The sequence below is a fragment of the Sebastes umbrosus genome, chromosome 8, assembly GCF_015220745.1.
Source record: "Sebastes umbrosus isolate fSebUmb1 chromosome 8, fSebUmb1.pri, whole genome shotgun sequence".
Lineage (NCBI taxonomy): Eukaryota > Metazoa > Chordata > Actinopteri > Perciformes > Sebastidae > Sebastes > Sebastes umbrosus.
This window is the reverse complement of record NC_051276.1, coordinates 8077864-8099484: the sequence shown is the minus strand read 5'-3', so window position 1 is coordinate 8099484 and position 21621 is coordinate 8077864. Positions and strand designations below refer to the sequence as shown.

At 40.7% G+C, this 21621-nt stretch overlaps 1 protein-coding gene across 3 annotated transcripts; it reads left to right on the top strand.

The window, feature by feature from the left end:
- Window positions 1–908: 908 nt before the first annotated feature.
- Window positions 909–21268, top strand: golga1 (golgin A1). Of its 3 annotated transcripts, XM_037778482.1 has the most exons (24): window positions 910–1104; window positions 2025–2318; window positions 4543–4633; window positions 7122–7196; window positions 8561–8658; window positions 9603–9635; window positions 10849–10977; window positions 11280–11449; window positions 11746–11857; window positions 11986–12069; window positions 13701–13826; window positions 14468–14563; window positions 14994–15089; window positions 15962–16057; window positions 16682–16822; window positions 16981–17055; window positions 17556–17645; window positions 17940–18042; window positions 18358–18518; window positions 19024–19182; window positions 19315–19374; window positions 19567–19791; window positions 19960–20046; window positions 21179–21268. In XM_037778482.1, exons 2-24 carry the CDS (start codon window positions 2190–2192, stop codon window positions 21257–21259), a joined length of 2517 nt encoding a protein of 838 aa, XP_037634410.1. In that variant the 5' UTR covers window positions 910–1104; window positions 2025–2189; the 3' UTR covers window positions 21260–21268. The 3 variants fall into 3 exon arrangements, with proteins under 3 accessions (XP_037634411.1, XP_037634410.1, XP_037634412.1); XM_037778483.1 differs by lacking the exon at window positions 7122–7196 and having other exon boundaries at window positions 909–1104; XM_037778484.1 differs by lacking the exon at window positions 10849–10977.
- The last annotated feature ends 353 nt before the right edge of the window (window positions 21269–21621 follow it).

The window sequence follows — 21621 nt, the reverse complement described above, 5'->3', positions numbered from 1 at the left end:
GAACATTTTGGTTGTGGTTGTTTAGTCTGTATTATTGAGGACACGTCTAGCAATAATTTGGACATTTTTTAACTGATGGATATATTATACATCACTGCAAAAACAATCAGTTTGTCAAACTGATACGTCACTGTGGCTTGGGAGACTAAATATTTCTCACATTTGTCCAATATTTGGGCAGAGAAAGGTGGGGATTTCCAGGCGTTTGATATTGACATGTACTAATAAACTGTTTTTATTAATGACACAATAAGCAGTTAAAAGATGTAGGCTAGTATGTCTGCATCTGCATGGTCATTACCCGTCTGAAGATAGGACATACAGGATTAAACCAAACACTCCATAGAATAGGCAAGCACCCAACTGGATTACTATGCACGCACTGTAATAAACCGGAAACTGTCAAACATGTTCTTATAGAGTGCAACAAATATGACAAAGAAAGAAGGGAATTGCTATCAGTAGTAGATGATGGAAATATTACAATGGGGAATCTGCTAGGAAAGACATCTAAGAAAGTACACAATCTTCTAATTAAGTACTAAGGGCAACAGGAATAATGGAGAGAATTTAATTTGAGTAGTATTATTATTATTGTTATTATTATTAATAATTATTATATTATGTTATTTTATTTATTTATTTATTTATTTTCCTGCCAATCTACTGCTCCACACTCCAGTCCAGTGGGTGTCGGTAATGCACCTATAAGCTGGTTTGCCAACCGCCAATAAACACCGAAGAAGAAGAAGAAGAAGAAGAAGTCTGCATCTGCATGTCTGAAGCTGCTATTCCCCATCGTGCCTGAAGGCGGCGCATGTTGCCAGCTCCAGTCCCCACGCCTCTCAGTTCTGCTAGCCAATGAGCAGAGGCGCTGCCGTGACGTCACCAGTCATCTGTGTTGGGGTGATGACGTGTAGCTCGTAGCTCACCAACTTGCAGCAGCAGCAGCAGCTAGCTTGTCAGACGAGACAGCGACAGCGAGTTCATACCGACAGACACAATGAGAGCTACTCTTTGAGTGTATATACAGAAACAAGACGAGCGTACAGTCATTGAGCACTTGACAACGCCACGGACTGATACTTTATGGAAGTTAATATGGTAAGAGAGAGAGGCGACTTCAGTGAACGAGCGAGCTAACGACAGCTAGCATCGCTAACGTTAACTGTCATTGTTGTGGCTGGAAGAGCTAGCAGGCTAGCTGCTTGTCAAAACATAGTCTGACAGGTTAATTGTACGTTTCTTAATGGGATTAACACTGATGAGACACAACAGACAGAGCTTTTACTTTGCAGCAATGTATGATCCACACATGAGCTATTAGGTTGTTAGTTATAGTTGGTATACACTGTAGCTCAGCCACGGAAACACATTTAGCTACAAACTCTAAATCTGGTTTTACTTTTCCAATGCAATCATTTTTGATGAATTGAATACTTCAAAATAAGTTTCCCTAAGCCCTGTGAAAAGCATATGTACCAAACTCAAACATTTAGATTTGTTTTGGTGCAGTTTGCATTACAAAAGAAGCATTCATAAGTTTATCATCTGCTTTGAGTAACACAATTATCACCAAATATTGGACAAATGTGAGACACATTTAGTCTCCCAAGCAGGGAATGAAAGCAACATCTGCCACCTGCCAAATACAGGGTAAATGTTGGCAGTGGCAGGTAAAAAGCTTAAAACAGTGACAAATCAGTTTGACAGACTGGATGTTTTTCCAGTAATGTATAATTTATCCAGTCAGTCAAAACCTTCCAAATTATTGCTAGACTATTTGCTAGAAGTGTCCTAAAGAGTACACAGACTGAACAACCACAACCAAAATGTTCTAGCATTTGTCTATCATTAATATGCCAAAATAGCCCGTCAATTATTAGATGACAATTGTGGATGCCAAAAATATCTTGAACTTCTTGTTGGGCTCATTACAACAATTTGACATGTGCCTGTTGCAGACAAGTAGCCACTGTTGTCAATCTTGGCATTATAATAACTGTCTCTTTTTCTTTTTCTAGCTGTAGCAGAATGGAATTACCATTACAAGCTTGTTTTGAGTGGTACTGCATAAGGACGCGGCTCTGTTTCAGCCCTCAGAACAAGGAGCCATAAACTCCATGCGTCACGTGACGTCACTTATTCTCCAGAAATTGCACTCAAAAAGAGACACTTAAAGGACAGACATGTTTGCCAAGTTGAAGAAGAAGATCGCAGAGGAGGCAGCCACAGCACCTCGGAGTGGTGTTCGTATACCACGCACCATCAGCAAGGAATCCATCACCTCAATGGGGGCAGACTCGGGGGATGACTTTGTAAGTACTTTGTGAAATCATCACCAGTCACTAGCCACTAGTCAGTTTTTTTTTAGCAATTTCTCACCCCGTGTTACCTTGAATTCTTGAGGAAAACTTTTTTTTTTGCAGGCCTCCACAGTGAAATGGAGAAAAGTCTTGATGGATTATCAAAACATCCGTTTACAAACTCTCACACAACTCGCGCAGCATAATCCAAGTGTCATTTATCCAATTGTATGATCACTACTTCCCAAACACATGCATCTTCGATAAAACCTTTCATTTAAAACACTTCCGCATAAACAGTCTCATGCTTGCGCAAGCACACTACTCGTCTATGCGAGTGTTTTAAATGGTTTAGAACGAGAAAGTAAGTAGTAGGTTTTATTTTCCAACTGTGTTCACACGATTGCTTTCACTGTTTTCGGTCCAGCCGTAATGGAAAATAGATTGAAAAACAATGGTGGTCAAGGATGGATTGTCATGTCATATATCATTTCTCACATGTCACTTTTCACTCTGAATTAGTTCTGGAAAGTCACAGAAAAGTCAGGAATTTCAGGTCAGTGCTATAATGGGGCCCCTGGCTGGCTTTTGAAATTGTCACCAGTCAGGCACTTCTAGGTAACAGGGCTTGGGTGTGACTGTGTTTGTTCTTAAGACCAACCAGTCTAACATGATGCCCTGTTGATGAATTTCTTATGTTACACACTCACAGCTGACTTTATCTGTGTTTTATTTCTGAGTTGTTATTTGTTTGGCTGTGGCTGCTCATTTTACCTGTTTCAGTGGGTTCTGTAGTGCACGCAGTGATATTTTCAGGGCTGTGTCGATGTTATCCGATATGGTTTTCAAGAGAGAGGTTTTTGTCATAGCTTGTAAAGAAAAATCCATATCTGGGGTAAAGGAAATCCATATCTGGGGTAAAGCTCTGTTCATTGGAGCAGGGTAGTGCAATCCCTCACAGGGGAAGCCAGACTCCTGAGGCTGTAGTGCCGTCTCAGTTGCACTTGGCTAAATTATTTAGTGAAGTCGCTGAGTAGCAAAACTGCCTGCCAACATGTGACATTGTGTCTCTGGTACAATGAATAGTTGAGCCTCTTTCACACATAGTTCCCAGTAAATCACTGGGATAACCTTTCAGGCACCGCTAGTGATTTTCACTATTCACACATGCACTACATTCAGGAACATTTCCATCTAGCGCCTTTTCACACTTGCCATGGTAATGCCAGAATAGATGGGGCAAGGAACAGTCCAGCAGATGAAGAAGAAGATGGGGAAAGGCGGTGGTGGACTGGTCGCCAATTTTTTTTTCCTAGGTTGGCAAAGTCTTGACCCACACTACTCTGTCTTCGAATGGCTAGTACTCATTGCCTTCGTTGGTTGGGGTTGGTTACGAATATCAAGCCAATCAGAGGCAGAGTAGGGCTTGTCTTGCCTTCACCATTGTAGGAAAAAAAAATCGCATACTGTACATATGTAATCAACCCTCACCGAACCGGCGTTATCAGCGGAGTCTTGTGATTGGTTTCTCTCGCTCCATGTGAAAGCGTATGCAGTCAGACAATCGTAACCCTTTACCTGCTTGTCCCTGCAATGTTACTACTGTCAATCACAACACAGCCGTACTGGCATTTTCCCTGAAATGTTATGAGGTCTTCAGGTGGGACATTGGCAGCACAGATTTCCTTGAATATTGATCCTCGATCCCATTCACACATGAGCCCATGAAGGAAATGTTCTGTACATTTCAGGGATAGACTGCATGTGTGAAAGAGACTTCAGTACTGTGGCTGCTACAGTTTAGCCAACTTTGCATGACAATGACTGGTGGCACCTTTACTTTCTGCGTCCATTTCATATATTATATACCAATGATGTATCATACAGAGGTATTTGTAGCACAACACCAATGTAGTGTGATAGAAGAATTACTTTTTGTGATAAACAACATCAATGATTAACTCCAGATTTTGGACTGAGCATGTGGACTTGATATCCAGGAAGTTCTCGAAATTTACGACTGATGAGCAGATTAGAAATCAGCCAGTTAATAGAGCGATGCTACCTGCGGTGAAAATAACAAGTTACCACTGAAATGCTTTGAACACACTTGATGATTGCTGACTGTGAAAGAGCAGATGGATATTTGCTTTAAATTCCCCGTTCCGAACAGAGTGAATATTAAGTTCTACCTAATGCTGTGTGTATGTGTGTGTGTGTGTTTGTGTGTCTTCAGGCATCCGATGGCAGCAGTTCCAGGGACGACCTGCCCGCACAGCTTCTCAGAAGGAATGATCAGATCCGGAAGCTGGAGGCCAAGCTATCAGGTAGGATATGTCAGACTTTAAGGTTAAGCAGCTGTAGCTCTCAGGATGGATCAGTACACAGGATAAGAGAAATGTAAACCCAAGTGCAACTTGTACCAGTGATGCACTGGACTGTAAGCAATTGATCCTATCATAACTGTTGGATGATGAAATATCAGAATCATATCAAATGGCCCACTCTGAATGACCAAGGCTGAAGCATTAACCAAAATGTCATTGCAGTGTTGATAAATATTTTACACTTTATTATTTACCTGCAGATTAAATAAATTATCAGTTAATAGCCTATACTGCCTTATAAGGCAACTCTGACAGCCAAGCTCAAATTGTGTCCCATTTTTTTTTTAAACTAGCAACTTTATTTTGTATGCTTCTATTCTTCTCTCTGCACACCACAGTCCCAGCCAAAATAAATAAAAGCACTTAAGTTTATAACTACCAGACCATGAGAAAGTTGGCCTCAAAGGACTAGCCAGTTTAAGCACTAATCTAGACAAACAGTATACACAGAACTGGCAAAATATTGGATAAAACAGTGGTCTTGTTGGTGAAACTTGAATGTGTCTCTTCTATGAGAGTGGCAACAGCAACTCAAAGTAATTCTCTTTGCCAAAGGAATATAACTAGATTCTATCAGGAACCAGTGTGAAAAAACTGGGATATGTAAATGTTGTATTCAGTCTTGTAGCAAATTATATTACTGTCACGAAGTAGTTAATTTTCGGTGCTTTAATCTTTGCGTAGCACAACTACAAACACTTGATGAGCATGACTGCTTCACTTTCAGTTCAGTCCAGTTCAGTTAGATTAACGGGGCGGCTCAGGAGGTAGAGCGGGTCATCCACTAATCTGAAGATCCTCCAGTCCGCATGTCGAAGTGTGAATGGGTGAATGTTAACATGAAGTGTAAAGTGCTTTGAGTGGGTGGAAGACTAGAAAGGCACTGTATAAATTCAAGTCCATTTACCAGTCTAACATACATTGCAGCCCAATCTCACCAAACCAAAGCGTCCTTGAGCGAGACACTGAACCCCAAGTTGCTCCCCAGGCGCTTTACTGTAGCCCACCGCTCCTAAGGACGGGTTAAATGCTGAGGTCAAATTTCATGATGTATCTGTATGTATATGACAAATCTAATAAAAGTTCAAGTTTAAATTGAAATAACAGTATTTTGCAAGTCATTTCACGTGCAATAACAACACTTTTGTTGCTTTTGGCGTGTCATGTGTACGCCATGTAGTCTGTACTGACTGCAATGCAAACGCATCCGTGTAAATATGATAAACATCAGACCGTTAATACGTCATCCAGAGTAGGCTCACATGACCACGCCCCCTTTTGGGGGAAAACAGTCCCGTGCCTCTGATAGACGGTAACAGTAAACAGAAGAAATTGAAACATGTCTCCAAACTTCTACTTTAAACAAGCTGGTAATAGTAATAACACTATGCTGAAGAGTTGCTGTGTAGTTGGTTGCACCAAAAATAAATAAAAAAACGCTGATCTCTGATTTGTTCCCCTGCAAGGTCCTAAAATAACTGTAATAGAGGGTCTTTATGGCTCCGAGCTATAGGAGCTCCTAAACCTAACTAAGTGGTTTTGTTGCCTTAACCTAATTGCGGCCGTTACACGTAAATGACGTGGCATTAAATGACACGCGAAAAGCTGTTTCACATTGTTAAGCCTGCGGTGTATAAACGACACGGGAAAAGCCTAAAATGCATTACCATGACACGCTGAAATGTGCTGTTTATACGCGTTACCATGAGATCGGGTTTGTTTTTGCCAGAGTTCCAGAATTTAATCTTGAGCAAATCAGTTTTCCAGTAAAATGGTGGCAGATTATGAGAAATGACACACGTGTTATATATCAAGGCCAAGTTAATTGTGAAACTGTCAAAAATGCAAATTATATTTTATTTTTCCCATCACCTCCTCAACCATTGAAATTTACCACAAAGTTTGAAAATCTGTTTGCCTCTCCCTGTTTTTAATTTAAACCAGAAAAAGCTAATCTCTCTGTAAACCTGACCAGGCTCTACACGTTGCAAAATGCAGAATGTTTCAGATTCAGAATTGATTGCCGGTTGTATATTCAATGGGACACAGACACTGACATATTTTAAGTTTTTTCCTTTTCTACTCCGTATGATATCTCCTTCCTTTGGGTGGACTTGCACCCTTAGAAAAGGTTAAAGGTCGCCCATTCTCATGCAGCCTTTTTTAACCAGTATGGTTTTCTCAGATAAGAAAATCATTAATAGTTTTACCTTCCATTATTTCTCAATCATGTTTTCCCTTTTGCTTTCTCCCTCTCCTTTTGTTCACTTTTGTCTCCTGCCTCCTCTCTTCATCTGCCGGTTCCTCCTTGTTGTTTGTCCTTTGTGTGTGTGTGTGGTTGTGTGTGTGTGTGTGTGTGCGTGTGTGTGTGTGTGTGTGTGTATATACTGTTGATACCCCATCCCATCACCCTACTTCCCAACACTAGACTACGCTGAGCAGCTACGAATTATGCAGAAGACCAAGGACAAGCTTGAGATTGCATTAGAAAAGCATCAGGATTGTACGTACCTCTACTCTCCTCCCGATTAGCTTCCTTTCTCTCATCTGTCTGTCCGCTGTAATAATCATCACCTGGCGTATCATCACTTCCTCCCATGAAGGTGATGTTTCCTCAAGCTAATATCATGGGCTTTAGAGATTTGCTTTGAGAGCGCTGAATGCTTTTTTCCTTTTAATCTAAAAATCCACCCTCAAATCTTTTACACTGCTATTTCTTCAGCACAATTGATTTCAGAGTTATATATGCATAAAGTCTGTTACTTTGTTGGTGTACTCACTTTCTCTCAATTTGCTCCACACAACTACTTTAATTAATGGTTTCCTAGATTTCCTACAATGCCTGGTAACTGCTCCCGAAGACGTGATTTGAACCTGTTGCTATCAGTTGGACGTATGTGTATGAGAAACATAGACTGAATGATATAAATATAGCTCACCAGCTACCCTAGCTACGGTTCTGAACATTAAGACAATGATGGCAGCCACATCAGTCAACATGTCTTATACATAGCTGTGTTGCATTCTGGTATGTTGGGCTTACTGTCAGTGGAGAAACTGGTATATCCACCTCTTATGATGGATCTGTCCATGTGTTTTTGACATAGATTGGCTTGTCTGTCCAACACTGTTGAGATTATATTATGGATGTTTTTGGTGACCTTTCCATATGGTTGAAATTTGAATTTGTGCACAAGAAATATCACAATCTAACCCCCAATGTCCACTGGACGCGGTCGTGACCCGTTCCGGCTCTGTCACGGCTGCCAGGAGAAGATCCCATGCTTTACGCGTCAAAGCAGGTCTTTTGTCCTCACTTCACACTCTAGGTTTATTTATTTTGTTGTATTCCACAAGTCTCTAGTGTCACCATCTGTCAGATATCAACTTTTCTCTCAAAATATCTCAGACATTTTTAGGCATAAACCTTTTGATTTGAATGACCTCACAGCTTGTCCCCTAGCGCCTCTCTCAGAGCTGACTTGAAAGGTTTCTGTCATGGTAAAGAACTACTTCAGTTTGTTGTTGCTTCTATCTGGTACTGAAGTAAGAGTTGTAATGAACTTCAATGAGATTTAGACTTATTTTAGGGTGGATTTTGTTTTTTTCAGTTTACACAGATATTGCAGTGTTCGCTTTAATAAACTGCGTTTTAATTTTTGTCAGTTGCCATGCATTGCTTATCTTTGCCTGTCTTTGCTTTTTGGATGAACACACTTCTTAATCGGACTCTAACGTTTCACAGCTACTAACGGTGCCACTGTCTGTGCTATTTAATATTTCTGTTCTCATTGGTTGCCTACAAACCTCTCTGTATGGTTTCCATCTTTCCCTTTCTTTTTCTCTTTCTCACTTTTTTCTGCTCAGCATCCATAAAGAAGCTTCAAGACCAGAATGAAACTCACCAGGCCAGCAGAGCCAAAATGGCAGAGGGGATGGTTTTAGCACTGGAAAAGAAGGATCAGGTAAACGCCACTCTGTCTCAGTTATTGTACAGCCCTGGGGTCTCATTTATAACCGTTGAGTGCTCACAAAACGGGGCCTGAAAGAGGCGTACGCCACTTCCCACGCAAGTTTTGATCTATACAAACAAACTTGATGGGAGAATGTGCTCACCTGTACGAAAACTCTGACCCATGCCTACGCACATCATGGAGACAGGGGAAATTGGCGATGCAGAAGCCAGATTGTAGAAATGAAATTAAACACATTTAATTTTACTTCATAATTATAGATCCACAATTCCATAAACACCTTTCAAATGTAGATATAAGTCAACTCAAATCTCAAATCAAATTCTGCTCAATAATCAGCGCTGTCTCACCATCACATTGGGGGATACCACTGATTGACACCATCATTTTAGAAGCGATCAGTGTGATTGCTGTAAACATATCAATATTGCGGTGACGCTCTAAATGCGTAACGCTGCATGATGAATGCACTGGCACTGCGAGGTCTATGTGAATGGAAGAATTAGGAGGGAGCGAGTGGTCACGGACCACTTGGCCCACAAGCTCCTCAATTTCTGTGTCAGAAAAAGTCATCCTCTTGGTTGTTCCAGTGAGTCACCATAAAGAAACCATTGATCAGCAGGATCATTTCTATGCTGAAACATTCATGAGGTGCTTTACATTGATCATCTATGGTACAATGTGGGCGTGTAGAGGGCGGGATATGAGGCTGATCCCTGTGTGCACATTTCCAAGTTGATTTGGGATTTATAAAAGGAAATAACGCTCTGGCAGATGTACGCATGGTTTTATAAATCAGAATTTTGTTTTGGTGTACGTACATTTGCTCATTTGTACGCACGCAAACATTTAGTGTGGATCCTACGTACTGTTTTATAACTGAGTACCCTGATTTGTGGCTTGTCTACTTATATCTTTCTATCCTTTACCTGCAGGAATGGATGGAGAAGATGACTGATGTGGAAAAGGTAAATCTTTAAATCTATCTTTGGTGACTTTCAAATAATACACTGTTAATGTGACTGTTTTCCACGCTTAAAATAGAAGGATCAATTTCAAAAACAGTGCTTTCACATCTAACCTGTTTGATGCGGTACAGTTGAACTTACAGTTGGTGTATTTGCCTGTTTAGTTCGGTTTGCTTGGGCAGGTAGGAAAGATGTCTATTGAAGTCTGGTGCAGATTAAACACCCAGACTGAGAAAACCCCTGAAAAGGAGGGTGTGTTTCCAATCAAAGTTGTGCGCTGCAGTTTCGTTGTGGTGTGAGGTTCGTTAAGGTAGTAGAAATCTCTATAAACAGATTCTGCATTCATATGCAGAATCTGTAGACAGCGGGACTAGATTTTGGTATTAGAGGCAGTCAGGTTTCCGTTTGTATGTAGGTAAGCAGTATTGACCAATCACTTTTGAGCAGGCTTCGGTTGAATGCAGGTAACAGTCCGTGTGGAGAGGAAAAGAGGCGGAACGCATCGGCCAAAATGCAATCTCCCACCGGCTGTCGTCTGATGATGATTTAGCTTTTTATTGGTTTGAAATTAGCTTGTAAACTGACTACTTGTGAAACAATCTGGTCGTACACGTCGTGTCTCTACTCCAACTCCAGTCTTGAATCTCAAGTTGCTAATTGGACTGTAAACAATGAGCAGCGCACAGAAGAGGAAGTCTTGGCCCGGATATCCAGAAATATAGCCCCTTGCCTCCAGAGGCTTATCCGTCGTCAGACCGATAGCCGATGGGTTCCGAGATGGGGCTAGTAGATATGTGATTTTAGCACAAATTCAAAAGCTATCTGCTGATTGTGAATGGTTTAGAAAGTAATCTCCTGGTCGAGGCTATAAGCGCCATATAGCCTATTTTTCTGCAAGATCATGTGACAACCATGGTATTACGTATGCGAGCCACCATATGATTGCAGGGATATTCCCTGATATTTCAGAAAGAGAAAAGGAGTTAAACCATAAGTGTGTTGTGCTTGTGTCCAACTCTGTCTATTTATAATATGTGAATGAGTGACCAAAGCTTAAAGGGAGACAATGTCTTATTTTTTCCTTGGTCGAAACCAAACAAACAGAACTACAGGTGTGAAAGCACACTTAAATTTGGTTTCTTGAAATCTGTTCATGTCCTGAAAATGGACAATGCACGTGTTCGTTCATGGTACAACTGTTGTGTTTGTTTAGGAGAAGGCTTCCATGTCAACCCGTATAGAGGAGATGATGGAGCAAAGCTTAGCACTCTTCCAGAAAAGGGATGACCTGGATGAACTGGAGGGCTTTCAGCAGCAGGAGCTCGCTAAAGTTAAACACATGGTGCGTACATGTGGAGTTGGATGGTCAGATTTGTAGCATTACGTAAAAACAGTGATGCAGTTTGCAGCCATCTATTTGTCATTTTGCGATTAAATTGCAAATTGGAGGTGGAAAGGATTTGCTCTCTTTTAAAGAGCTATGCTTTGGAGTAAGCACAATCTGTGAGCCTCTGTGCAGGATAGGATAGGAGAGTCTCACTTAGTTTGCTGAGGTGTGATTTGATTTCACCTGGGTCAGCAGCACTTTCTTTCGTGGATGGTATGTTCTTCGATTATGATTTATTTCCCATTTATGTCTATCAGTTGCTGAAGAGGGAGGAGCAGCTGAGCCAGCAGGATCAGGAGCTCCAGCAAAAGGAGGCTGAAATTCAGTCGGCAAAGCGAGGGCTGTCCGAGGCTCGAGGGAAACTCCAGACTCTGGAACAGCAGCACGAGGAGAGCTGCAGTCTCAACTCTGAGCTTGAAATAGAGCGGTAAGAAGGAATGCAACAAGCAGCAGTATGTGATTTCTTTATGCTCGTTTCAAAACATTTATTTTGGTCTGTTTGGTCAAGCTTCTGAATCAGCTGTGCTATCAGATAGCTAAGCTAACCTAGACAATTGTTAAAAACGCCAACCGTATCCCCGACAATTACATTGAGGATTTGCTTGTGCTTTAAAGTGCAAATCACACCCTACTCTAGAAATGATAAGTTTACATTTGTTGTTGAACTGTGATTTTTGTGAAAGAACACCAGAAGACAATGTGCATGTCACTGAATTTGTACAGAGAGGAACTGCTGCTGCTCAGAGAGGAGGCAGACCAGAAGATCGGTGAGTTGGAGAAACGATGCCAGGAGCTGCAGTCAGTCGTCCACCAGGTGTCTGAAGACTTCCAGAAGGTCAGTCCTGAACACAAGCTACACTCTACTACTTCTGTACTGAATTTATGAACACTATTCATTCATAAACAGTTTTCCAATGCAGCTGTCTGTGAATAAAGTGAGTTTGTGAAATGTTTGTGTTTCAGTCACAGAGTACGGCGTCAAATTTAGAGAGATCCCTCGGGGAATTACAGACTGAACATGACGCCCTGAAGCTGCAACAACAAAAGGTCAGAACATAATCCAGTTGGAACCCTTCATCCATGTTTATGGTCTAAAATGCAGGTGATGCATATCACACTGTGAGTGACTTGTCTTTGAGAGAGTCAGGGAACCGTACAAGTTAGGGCTGTCACTTCGAGTGACTTAAAGTTCAAATAAATGAGGATGAGGAATGTCCCGATCCGATCTCAAAGGTACTTTTCATCTGATCGGTATCTGCTATATTGAGCCCGATCCGATCCTTCATTTTACGTCAGCTTTCACTAAAGTGCTTTTACTTGTGAAGCTTTCCTGCACAGCAACGCAACGAATACTCTGTCAACACTCCCAACTCTCCGCTGTATGTCTTTCTTCCACTCCGCTGAGCTCTGGGCTGAGGCCCCGCCCTGCTGTGAAACACCACACACCATAAATGACAGCAAATCGCAGTATGAGACTGTTTATTTATGTTATTTACCTCATTTATGTGCACTCGTTTCATTTCAGCTCAGTGTGAGATTCTCTTGCATTTTGCTGTCATCTAAGGTGCATGGTGTTTCACAGGGGACAACACAGACAGACAGCGTTGGACAGCCAACGACAACCACACTCACCATGCCACTGCAAATGCAACAAAAGCACCGCGAGCAAAAAGCCAATACGAGTAATATATTAATGTAATCCGCGCAAAAGATGTACAGACAATGAAAATAAACACTCAACAGAATACAGTTCATTCAGGTAACTCAGGCAAAGGCTGCAATGAAACAACAATCACTGGAGGACACTTTTAAAGGGACCGAAAAATTCCCTTGAGACTGTGGCAAGGCCTAAAAGATTACAGAGAGTGCTTGTTATGCAGGCGCTTCAATTGTCAAGCATAGACATTGATTTGATTTTAATAACTTGGATGTGCTTGAAGTGTGCAGAGTGCAGCTGTATTATCTAGGAACTCCCTAATGAGGACTAACAGATCACATAGCGTAGTCCTAAACTTTGTTGTAGTTTGACATTGTTCCACATAGCTTTATCTTTATGCATAATTTTGCCATTTGTGGTATAGAACCCAAATTATACTTCCACACATTGCTTTTCACATGCCTAGTGTTGCCATGCCATTTATTATCCATTGCTAGTTGCGTCTATCTTAGATAAGCAGGGTGAGCATCACTATCCTGGTTTACTGGGCAGTAGGACATGCGGTAGATCGGGGTCACAGTGCATTTTTATCAGCGACCCCTGCTGGAGTACAATGTAAACTAATTCAAACAGTCTGGTGTGCTTGTAGATTGTGAGTTGTAGATTTTTTTTTTTTTTTTTTTACATTTTCCCACATTTTAATTATCATGGAAATTTTTATATAAAAATGTTCTGCCCTACTACAGGATATCTGCAATATTATGTTGTGTACAGCATGTGCAGTTGTACAGTAAGCAATAAACATCTTGTCAGGTTTCTCCTCAAGCATCAAATCATTCAGAAGGAGAATGTATTCAAGGCAGGGAAATTCAGGGAGTTTCATCGAATTTAGTTTTTTTTAACTAGTTTCAAATATCTTATCAGGCTTTTAGAATAACAATATTAACAATCCAGGTCTTAAAATTGAATTAAGAAAGGGTTAGCTGGAAGTCCATTTCATGTCTTCCCTTGACATCCTCAGGCCGCTGTAACGGAGGAGGACAAGGAGCGCTTGTTAGCGGACCTTCAGAAGAAAGTGACGTCTCTGGAGAGACGGCTACAGGGGGACCTGAGCCAGGACGAGCATCTACAGGAGCTTCTCGAGGAGGTGAAGAACATCTAGAGCAGGACTCAGTTTAGGAACCTACTACCTTATTTTATGTGGCAGATGTTGAAAGATTCCTTCCACTCTGTAATTTATATAAGATTAGCTCTTTTCATAAACACGGACAGCGTTCCTCTCATTAATGTATATACAATAGTATGTACACACCAAATTAATAACTTTCTTTCTTTCAGTCATTTAAGCTAAATAAGATCAATTATCCATTTCTCAACAATTATAATTCAATGAAATGAGATGGATTAAATGCAGGATTAAGTCAAATGTTCCATCTGACATTTTTTGACCATATAAATTACAATACATGTTTAGGTATGTTAATTGATACTAATCGAAATGATTGGGCCTTTTTATTGCTGTGTTTACAAACAGTATTGATGTAAACAAACATTTGACATCATTAGATAATATTCATAACTTAGATTTAGTTGTTGGCCGTTGTTAGTCTTTTTATTAAAATAATTTTATTTATTAAGAACTGTCAATCTCTTTATAGAAGCTTCATTTAGTTGTACATGTTGTGCATTAAAATAACAGATATAGTTATGAGCTTACTTTAAATGTATTTCATTATAAGTATGCCCCATTCTAGGGAATGACAGATATATATCCAATTGCCTTTTCAGAAGTCCAGCCTGGATCAAAGTTTGGAAGAGACCAGAGCAGAGCTGGTCTTGGTTCGGACAAACCATGCCGATACTGTCAGCTCTCTGGAGACACAGGTAAACCACTGCATCTGTTTACTAAACCCACACCTATGTATGGTAAAGCCCCTGAATCTATTATCACTTCCCACAAAATCTGCAAACCCATGATTACAAATACATTTTTTGTGGATTAAGTTGAATGATAACAGCTGTAATATTTACACATTGTGCTAATTTTGCAGACATAGTAGGTCACCAAATATCAGTTGATGCTGTTGCAGGTTTCAAGTGAATAAAAAGAGGGCACCTTTATTCATTCACCTTTCCTTGACTTTGACTTTAGTCATTTCAAATCTGATCATTTTGATTTAATTCCAGTTTCACTCCCAATGAAATGTTTACTATGACAAAGCTTCTACAGGAAATCTACTTTCATACTTAGAACAGGTATTGTCAAAAGAAAGGTAATAAATGCGTGTGGCTGTGTGTTTCCTGCCTGATTTAGGTATCCAGAATGAGCTGCAGCATTACTGAGCTGCAGACCCTTCTCCGACATAAAGACGACTCCTCCAGAGCCTACAGAGAGAGAACAGACACACAAGTAAGCAATCAGACACAGAATAACAGATGATGAAATGATGAAATGACCCTAATCAACTTCTTGTTCCTTTTGAAGCGTTGTTCATGAACAAAATCACATGGTTATGGGGACCAAGGAAGCATACAGTAAAGACTGTTTGATAATAGCTGACAACAGTGAAACATTAGGCAATGGCCAGGGCATTCTGGCTGGGATAACTTTAAAATATGTATAATGTACTAATATGTCTGGTTCCTCACCTTAAAGCTAGGGTTGGTAATCTTCTTCAAAAACATTTTGTTATTTTTACCGAAAGTCTCATTACATCCCAACAGCAATCAATAAATCAAATGCTCTGACAAAAACACAAAAAAAAAATCTGGTATCTGTGGCTGTCGCAGAACCGTAATAAGCCCGTCCAATCATTTCATTTGGCCTGAATGATTGGTCGGGCAACCTGCCTGTCTACCTACCTGTTTACCTGCACGCACTCTGCCCGTGCGCACTCTGCCCATGCGCACTCATTGTGCGTCACCGGAGTCTTCCACAAGCTGCTAGCTTGACAGCTGTGAGTACTAACAACAGCCATGTTTGTTGTTTACGTTCATTATGATCATTTTGGGAGGGTGGCCTGAAGGGACGGGCTTGGCGACTTTCTCGCTATAGGGACTTTTGCAGCGAGGGCTGCAAACTACTTTTATTGGAAAAGAGTTGGCAACACTGGGCTCAGTTTTTCGGTTGGATCATTTTTAAAGCGCACTCTTGCTGGTTTCTCAACATTACCCACCCTAGCTTTAATAGGAAATAAATGGATTCCTGTTGAGTGGCTGATGATGTTGCTCACAGTGTGGAGGTCTGGTCACAATCAATCATTATACTTCTTTCTGTTTCAGATAGCTAATTTGGAGCAGAAAGTCCTAGAAACTAGTGAGAGACTGAAGAGTGCAGAGCATCAGATCACAGAGAAACAGCAGCACATGGATAAGCTGGTGAGTACCACAACAGTTAAGAGCACAAAATTAGTCTTTTTTTTTTGACAGAAATAGGCTTGATATTTCCTAAAAAGGCTCTTAGAGTAAACAGATTTATCACTGAAACTATAAACACAGGCTTGCAGGACGTTCTCTGAGCCATTGTCAGGTATGATTCTCAGCAAACTGGGAAGAATGGTCCGGAAAGTAAACAAGTAGAGCTTGCCTCACTAACAATAGAATACAAGTTTAAGCTCTATCAATTTATTGTACAGTGTATAAAATGCATATTTTCATTTAGAAATTCGCACAAGTAAATTATTTGAATTAAAAATTACATAAAAGTAAAAATTGCTGCTCCCGCTCCACATGTCATTACTCTACAAAAGTATTACAACTACAATGTAGGATTTGAAAATTCTTTACTTTGGTGTCATCTGCTGGTAATATCAAGAATAAACTCCATAATGTTGTTAATTTCAGCACAGGTATTCAGACAGAGAATAGACATAATAGAGAGTCATGTGCACGCAAGCTCTTTTTTGAGGGAAAATATTGATTTTCAATGTGGTTGAATTCCAGTTTAACTGGGTTTTTGTATATATATGTTTAACTATGCATCTGTATGTGTGTTTTGTTCAGCAAGGAGAGTGGAGTGCGGAGAAGGCCTTTCTGGATCAGCAGGTGTGTTTGCTACAGCAGCAGAGTCAGGAGAAGGCCAGCCGCCTGGAGGAAAGCATCAACTCTTTACAGACAGAAAGACAGACGCTGCATGACAGGATTGTGTGTTCCATTTCTCATTTTGGTTTTTCCATGATTTATTTGTAATCTATAACATGATGCAGTAGTGGGTTGATATAAATGCATGTGTTGCAGTGAAGAGAGAGCACTGTTTGTTCTATGACGACTGAATCTTTCCCTTCCTTGTTCTTGTGTGCCAGACGGATCTGGATAAGCAGAGGGGCGAGGCAAACGTCACTCTAAGCCAGCGGACAGAGCAGCTGGAACAGTGCCGGGTAAGATCAACTACAACACACTAGATTTTTTTTTGAACACACAAATTCACATTTGATTGACTTTTAAAAGCAGATAAAAACAGCTTTTTCATTTTCATTTTAATATGGTCATAGAATGCCCATACGATTATATGAAAATTAAAATACAAATTGGATTATTGCATTTTCAGCTTTACTCAAATAACACATACATATGTGGAAAACGATAATGCTATTGTGGAAGTACATTTTCAAGTGTACGTTATCATTTTAATCAAGTCCCCTATGGGCTTCCATACATGACTGTACACATTTTATCCAGTTGTAGTCTTCACATGATGTGATACAGCTTCACTGACAGCCATATTACAAAGCCAAAAGCGATATACTTAGTACTGAATATTCACCGAAATTGTTGGATCCACTAGAAAATATAGAGACTCAAAAAAAAGGTAATTTTCATAAAGGAAAGTAGAGTGAATTTGTGGTTCTCTTGTCTTGGTCTTGGTGTGTTCCCTCAGGCGGACCTCGACAGTCGGCAGACAGTGAGCACGGAAATTGCCCATGCTCTTGAGGAAACCAGACGACAGAAGGAAGACTTTCAAACACAGGTCTGTAGGCAAACACACATAATGTTATATTCGCGGTAATAGAAAGGCAACAGCTAACATGTGGTCCCCCTCAAATGATGTAGCAGTCTTCCTCTGGCCCAGCTGCAAACACTGGTATTTCTTTGTCGGACAGGAAGAACAGAAGAGTCGTTATTTAGTGGACCGTACCTTTTATTTGATCACCCACAGATTATAAGACAATGCAAAAGAGATTCAGAGCCGGTTGTCATTCTGTGTGTGAATGTGAAAGCATGTGCTGTGTAATGAACAGTGTTTGTCTTTGCTTATTGTCAGGTTGGAGAGCTGAACACATCTCTACAGACCTCACAGCAGGAACTGTCCAATGTCACTGAGAAGCTAGCACTGAGAGAGGAAGACGTCAAAACACTCCAGAATGGTACATACATACACACACACACACACACTTCAGAGAGCCTCAGGTACCGGGGAAACCTGTTAACGTAGTTACAAAATATCTCTATTTCATAATCGTCTATTTATAGAAGATATGAATGTTATACTGGTTTGAGGTCTTCAGCTTTCAGAATCTGTAAAACAACTGTATGTTGTCCAAACTGTCTTATTACAAAGTAGTTTAACAATAAAGTAGTACAGAAATAAACTTTGAAAATATAAGAACAAGTTGTGATCAAAAGATCCGGGATGATTTTCTCTTGTCACCATACAGTCATTGTGTGTGTGTGTGTTGCAGAGGTGCAGTGTCGGCAGGCATCACTGGTCCAGCTACAGGAGGAGTTGGAGCTGCAGCGAGCCCAGCTGGAGCAGATGGAGCTGGACAAAGATGCCCAGCTGATCAGCCTGAGGGAGGAGCTGCTCAGCCAGACACAGCAGCTAGATAGCTGCCAAGCACGGGTTAGCACCTACACACAAAGTCCGAAATGCCTACATGCATACATACATGCTCTCGTATGGTACGTACTGTCTTGATGCAGCAAACACAATTAGTAAGTTGTGTTAGTTAAATTTCTCCTGTAATTGTTGTTTTGTTCAACACTACCCAGAAGGCAGTGTTTCATCTGTAGCTCTAGCACATCCAGGGAAGAGCAGTATTCCATATTTGAAGCTCAAGCTTAAGACTAAAATTTGACCTTAAAAATAATTTTCATATCCTATATTGGTTTTCAATTTTCTTGTGTGGATTACTGTCAATGTGTTGCACACCTTCAATGCTGTAATTACTTTTTATACATGTATTTATTGTCTTTGTACGTGCCACCATCAGTTTGCTCTAATCATGTTTCTATTCAGATTTTCTCACATGTGATAACCTATTTTCTGCTACAGCTTCTCCAAAGAGGTAACTGCTGCTTATCTAACCAGAATTAATGCTCAGTGTGGTTTGGTATGTGTTTCTCAGATCTCATACCTGGAGGTTGAGGTGGAAACGTTGACAGAACAGCTTCACAGCCCTGAAGTGTGCGAGGAGGATCAGAACGGCAGCGTGACCGTGTATGATCTGGATCACATTCAGAAGATCAACAGAGAGCTAGAGCAGCAGCTCACCGACAAGAACAGGGTCAGTTACCTTTATTCTCTCACTCTGTTGTTACTCTAGCTTTTAATAAGATATCAGTATCAGCTCCAAGTAGATAACATTCTGCAGATACACCCATCACCTCGCATAAACCACGTTGACATTGTTTTGCAGACCATCAAGCAGCTGCAGCAGAGACTGGCAGAACTGAGGAGGACGCTGCAGAAGGAACTGGTGAGACACAGTGAATCACATCATGGGTTTACTTTTTTTCCTTTGTTCTGACAATATGCCTGCAAACTGAACATTTCTTGATAAGGCAGCTAATCCACCCTATTCTGCAAACATAACAGAATGTGAAAGAAATGAAGGGGTCTAACTACTCTCTGGATGCACTCGATGTGTTTCCTTCTTTGTGCTCTGTAGAAGCTGAAGCCTGAGCCAGAAGCCGAAGGGAAGGAGAAGTTTCCAGAAAGCCGAGCAGAAAAACAAGAGAGGCTTTTTACAGACCTGCTGCCAGCATCCAACCTGAGCCCCCCGACCTCCAAAACCACGGTGACCAACACCTCAGACCTCAATGACTCACGAGAAATCAACTTTGAGTATCTCAAACACGTTGTACTCAAATTCATGTCCTCCAGAGAGGCCGAGGTAAGTCCTCTGGGCTCATTTTTAAAGTCCCTTCAATTCAATACCTAAATAAGTAAATAAAGCCTTTGTGTGCAGCTCTGTAGGTCTGCCTGGTATGTACTGACTAACTGACTGACCCTGGTTCTGTTACAAACCTTTAGTCTGAACCTGTGTGTCTTGCTCTGTCAGGCATTCCAGCTAATACGAGCTGTATCTGTGCTGCTGAACTTCACTCGAGAGGAAGAGGACATGTTGAAACAAACTCTGGAGTACAAGGTTGGTACAAACTGTCATGGCCATTTTCAAAGGGGTCCCTTGACCTCTGACCTCAAGATATGTGAATTAAAATAGGTTCTATAGATACCCACGAGTCTCCCCTTTACAGACATGCCCACTTTATGATAATCACATGCAGTTTGGGTCAAGTCATAGTCAAGTCAGCATACTGACACACTGACAGCTGTTGTTGCCTGTTGGGCTGCAGTTTGCCATGTTATGATTTGAGCATATTTGTTTATGCTAAATGCAGTACCTGTGAGGGTTTCTGGACAATATTTGTCATTGTTTTGTGTTGTTAATTGATTTCCAATAATAAATATATACACACATTTGCATAAAGCGGCATATTTGCCCACTCCCATGTTAATAAGAGTATTAAATAGTTGATAAATCTCCCTTTTAAGGTACATTTTGAACAGATTTATCCATTTATTTATTTATTTTAGCATCTAATGTCATGTCAAACTATTCCCTCTTTATTTCTGTCATGGTACAGCTCTGATGACACATCCGCAGTGTGAAGTCCTTCTTTTTACTCTTGGTTGATAATGAATGAAACCTGCTCACAAGGGGAACTGGTAGTATTATATAACAGTTTAGGGGCGGTGATTATGCTGATGATCACACATCTCACAAATGCAAACCTCCTCATAAACAGGTGAGATTCAGCAAATCGAAACTAGCAGTTTCCGACAAGGCTGGGCAGTTAAAGTTGTTTGGTGAATCCAACTTGGAACACTCGTACGAACAAACATCACGCCTTGTATTAGTCCCAATGTTTCTTTAGAATGAAATTACCCAAATATATTTTATCTCTTTGCAGTTGTAGACCCCAAACTCTGGGATGAGTCGCTTCTGCATGTTAGGCTGGTCCCTACATTGCCTGTTTTCAAATCCCGTCTTAAAACACATCTTTATTCCTTGGCTTTTAATTCAGTATGAAAGTTGCCTTATTGCTGTATTTTATTGTCCTTTTATCTTTTAGACTGGCCTATGTGTGTTTATTGTGTTGTTTTATGGTTTTTAAATGTGCTTCATAAATATATTTGGATTGGATTGGAATATATATATTCATTTGAGCTAGTTTTATCCTAACTTAACCTGGTGACTGCCATGTTTTGTGTTCCAGATGTCCTGGTTTGGCTCCAAGCCTTCTCCAAAGGGTACCATCCGGCCTTCAATCTCAGGCGCTGCGACTCCCTGGAGCTGATGAGCAGCAGAAAAAGAGCTGAAGTGATGGAGAGCAAGGAACCGAAGGACCCCCTCCAGGAGGAACAAGTCCTTCCGCTGTGGCTCCCATCACTGAGCAGGACTCTAGCTTTAAACTTTGAACAGCTTCCCACAGCTTTCTCTGACTGTGTGTAGGAAGGACACAGAGAAGGGCTGCACAGTGTGTTCATAATCAGTTGTTGATGATTTTTTTAAATGATATTCTTTCCTTGTCAGTGGTTAAGGCAGATGGACTTTTGACTGTATGTTATAGAGGGTAAACTGACACGCATCATTCACACTGGAGTTTTATAAATGTCTCAAGTCAGCCCTGTCTCCTAAAAATTACGTTCCCATACAACT

Coding starts and splice junctions, on each gene's coding strand:
- golga1 (XM_037778482.1), top strand. CDS start 2,190: ATGTTTGCCAAGTTGAAGAAGAAGATCGCAGAGGAGGCAGCCACAGCA. Junction 13,827..14,467: donor TACAGGAGCTTCTCGAGGAG/GTGAAGAACATC, acceptor TTGCCTTTTCAG/AAGTCCAGCCTGGATCAAAG. Junction 19,375..19,566: donor GGACGCTGCAGAAGGAACTG/GTGAGACACAGT, acceptor TGTGCTCTGTAG/AAGCTGAAGCCTGAGCCAGA.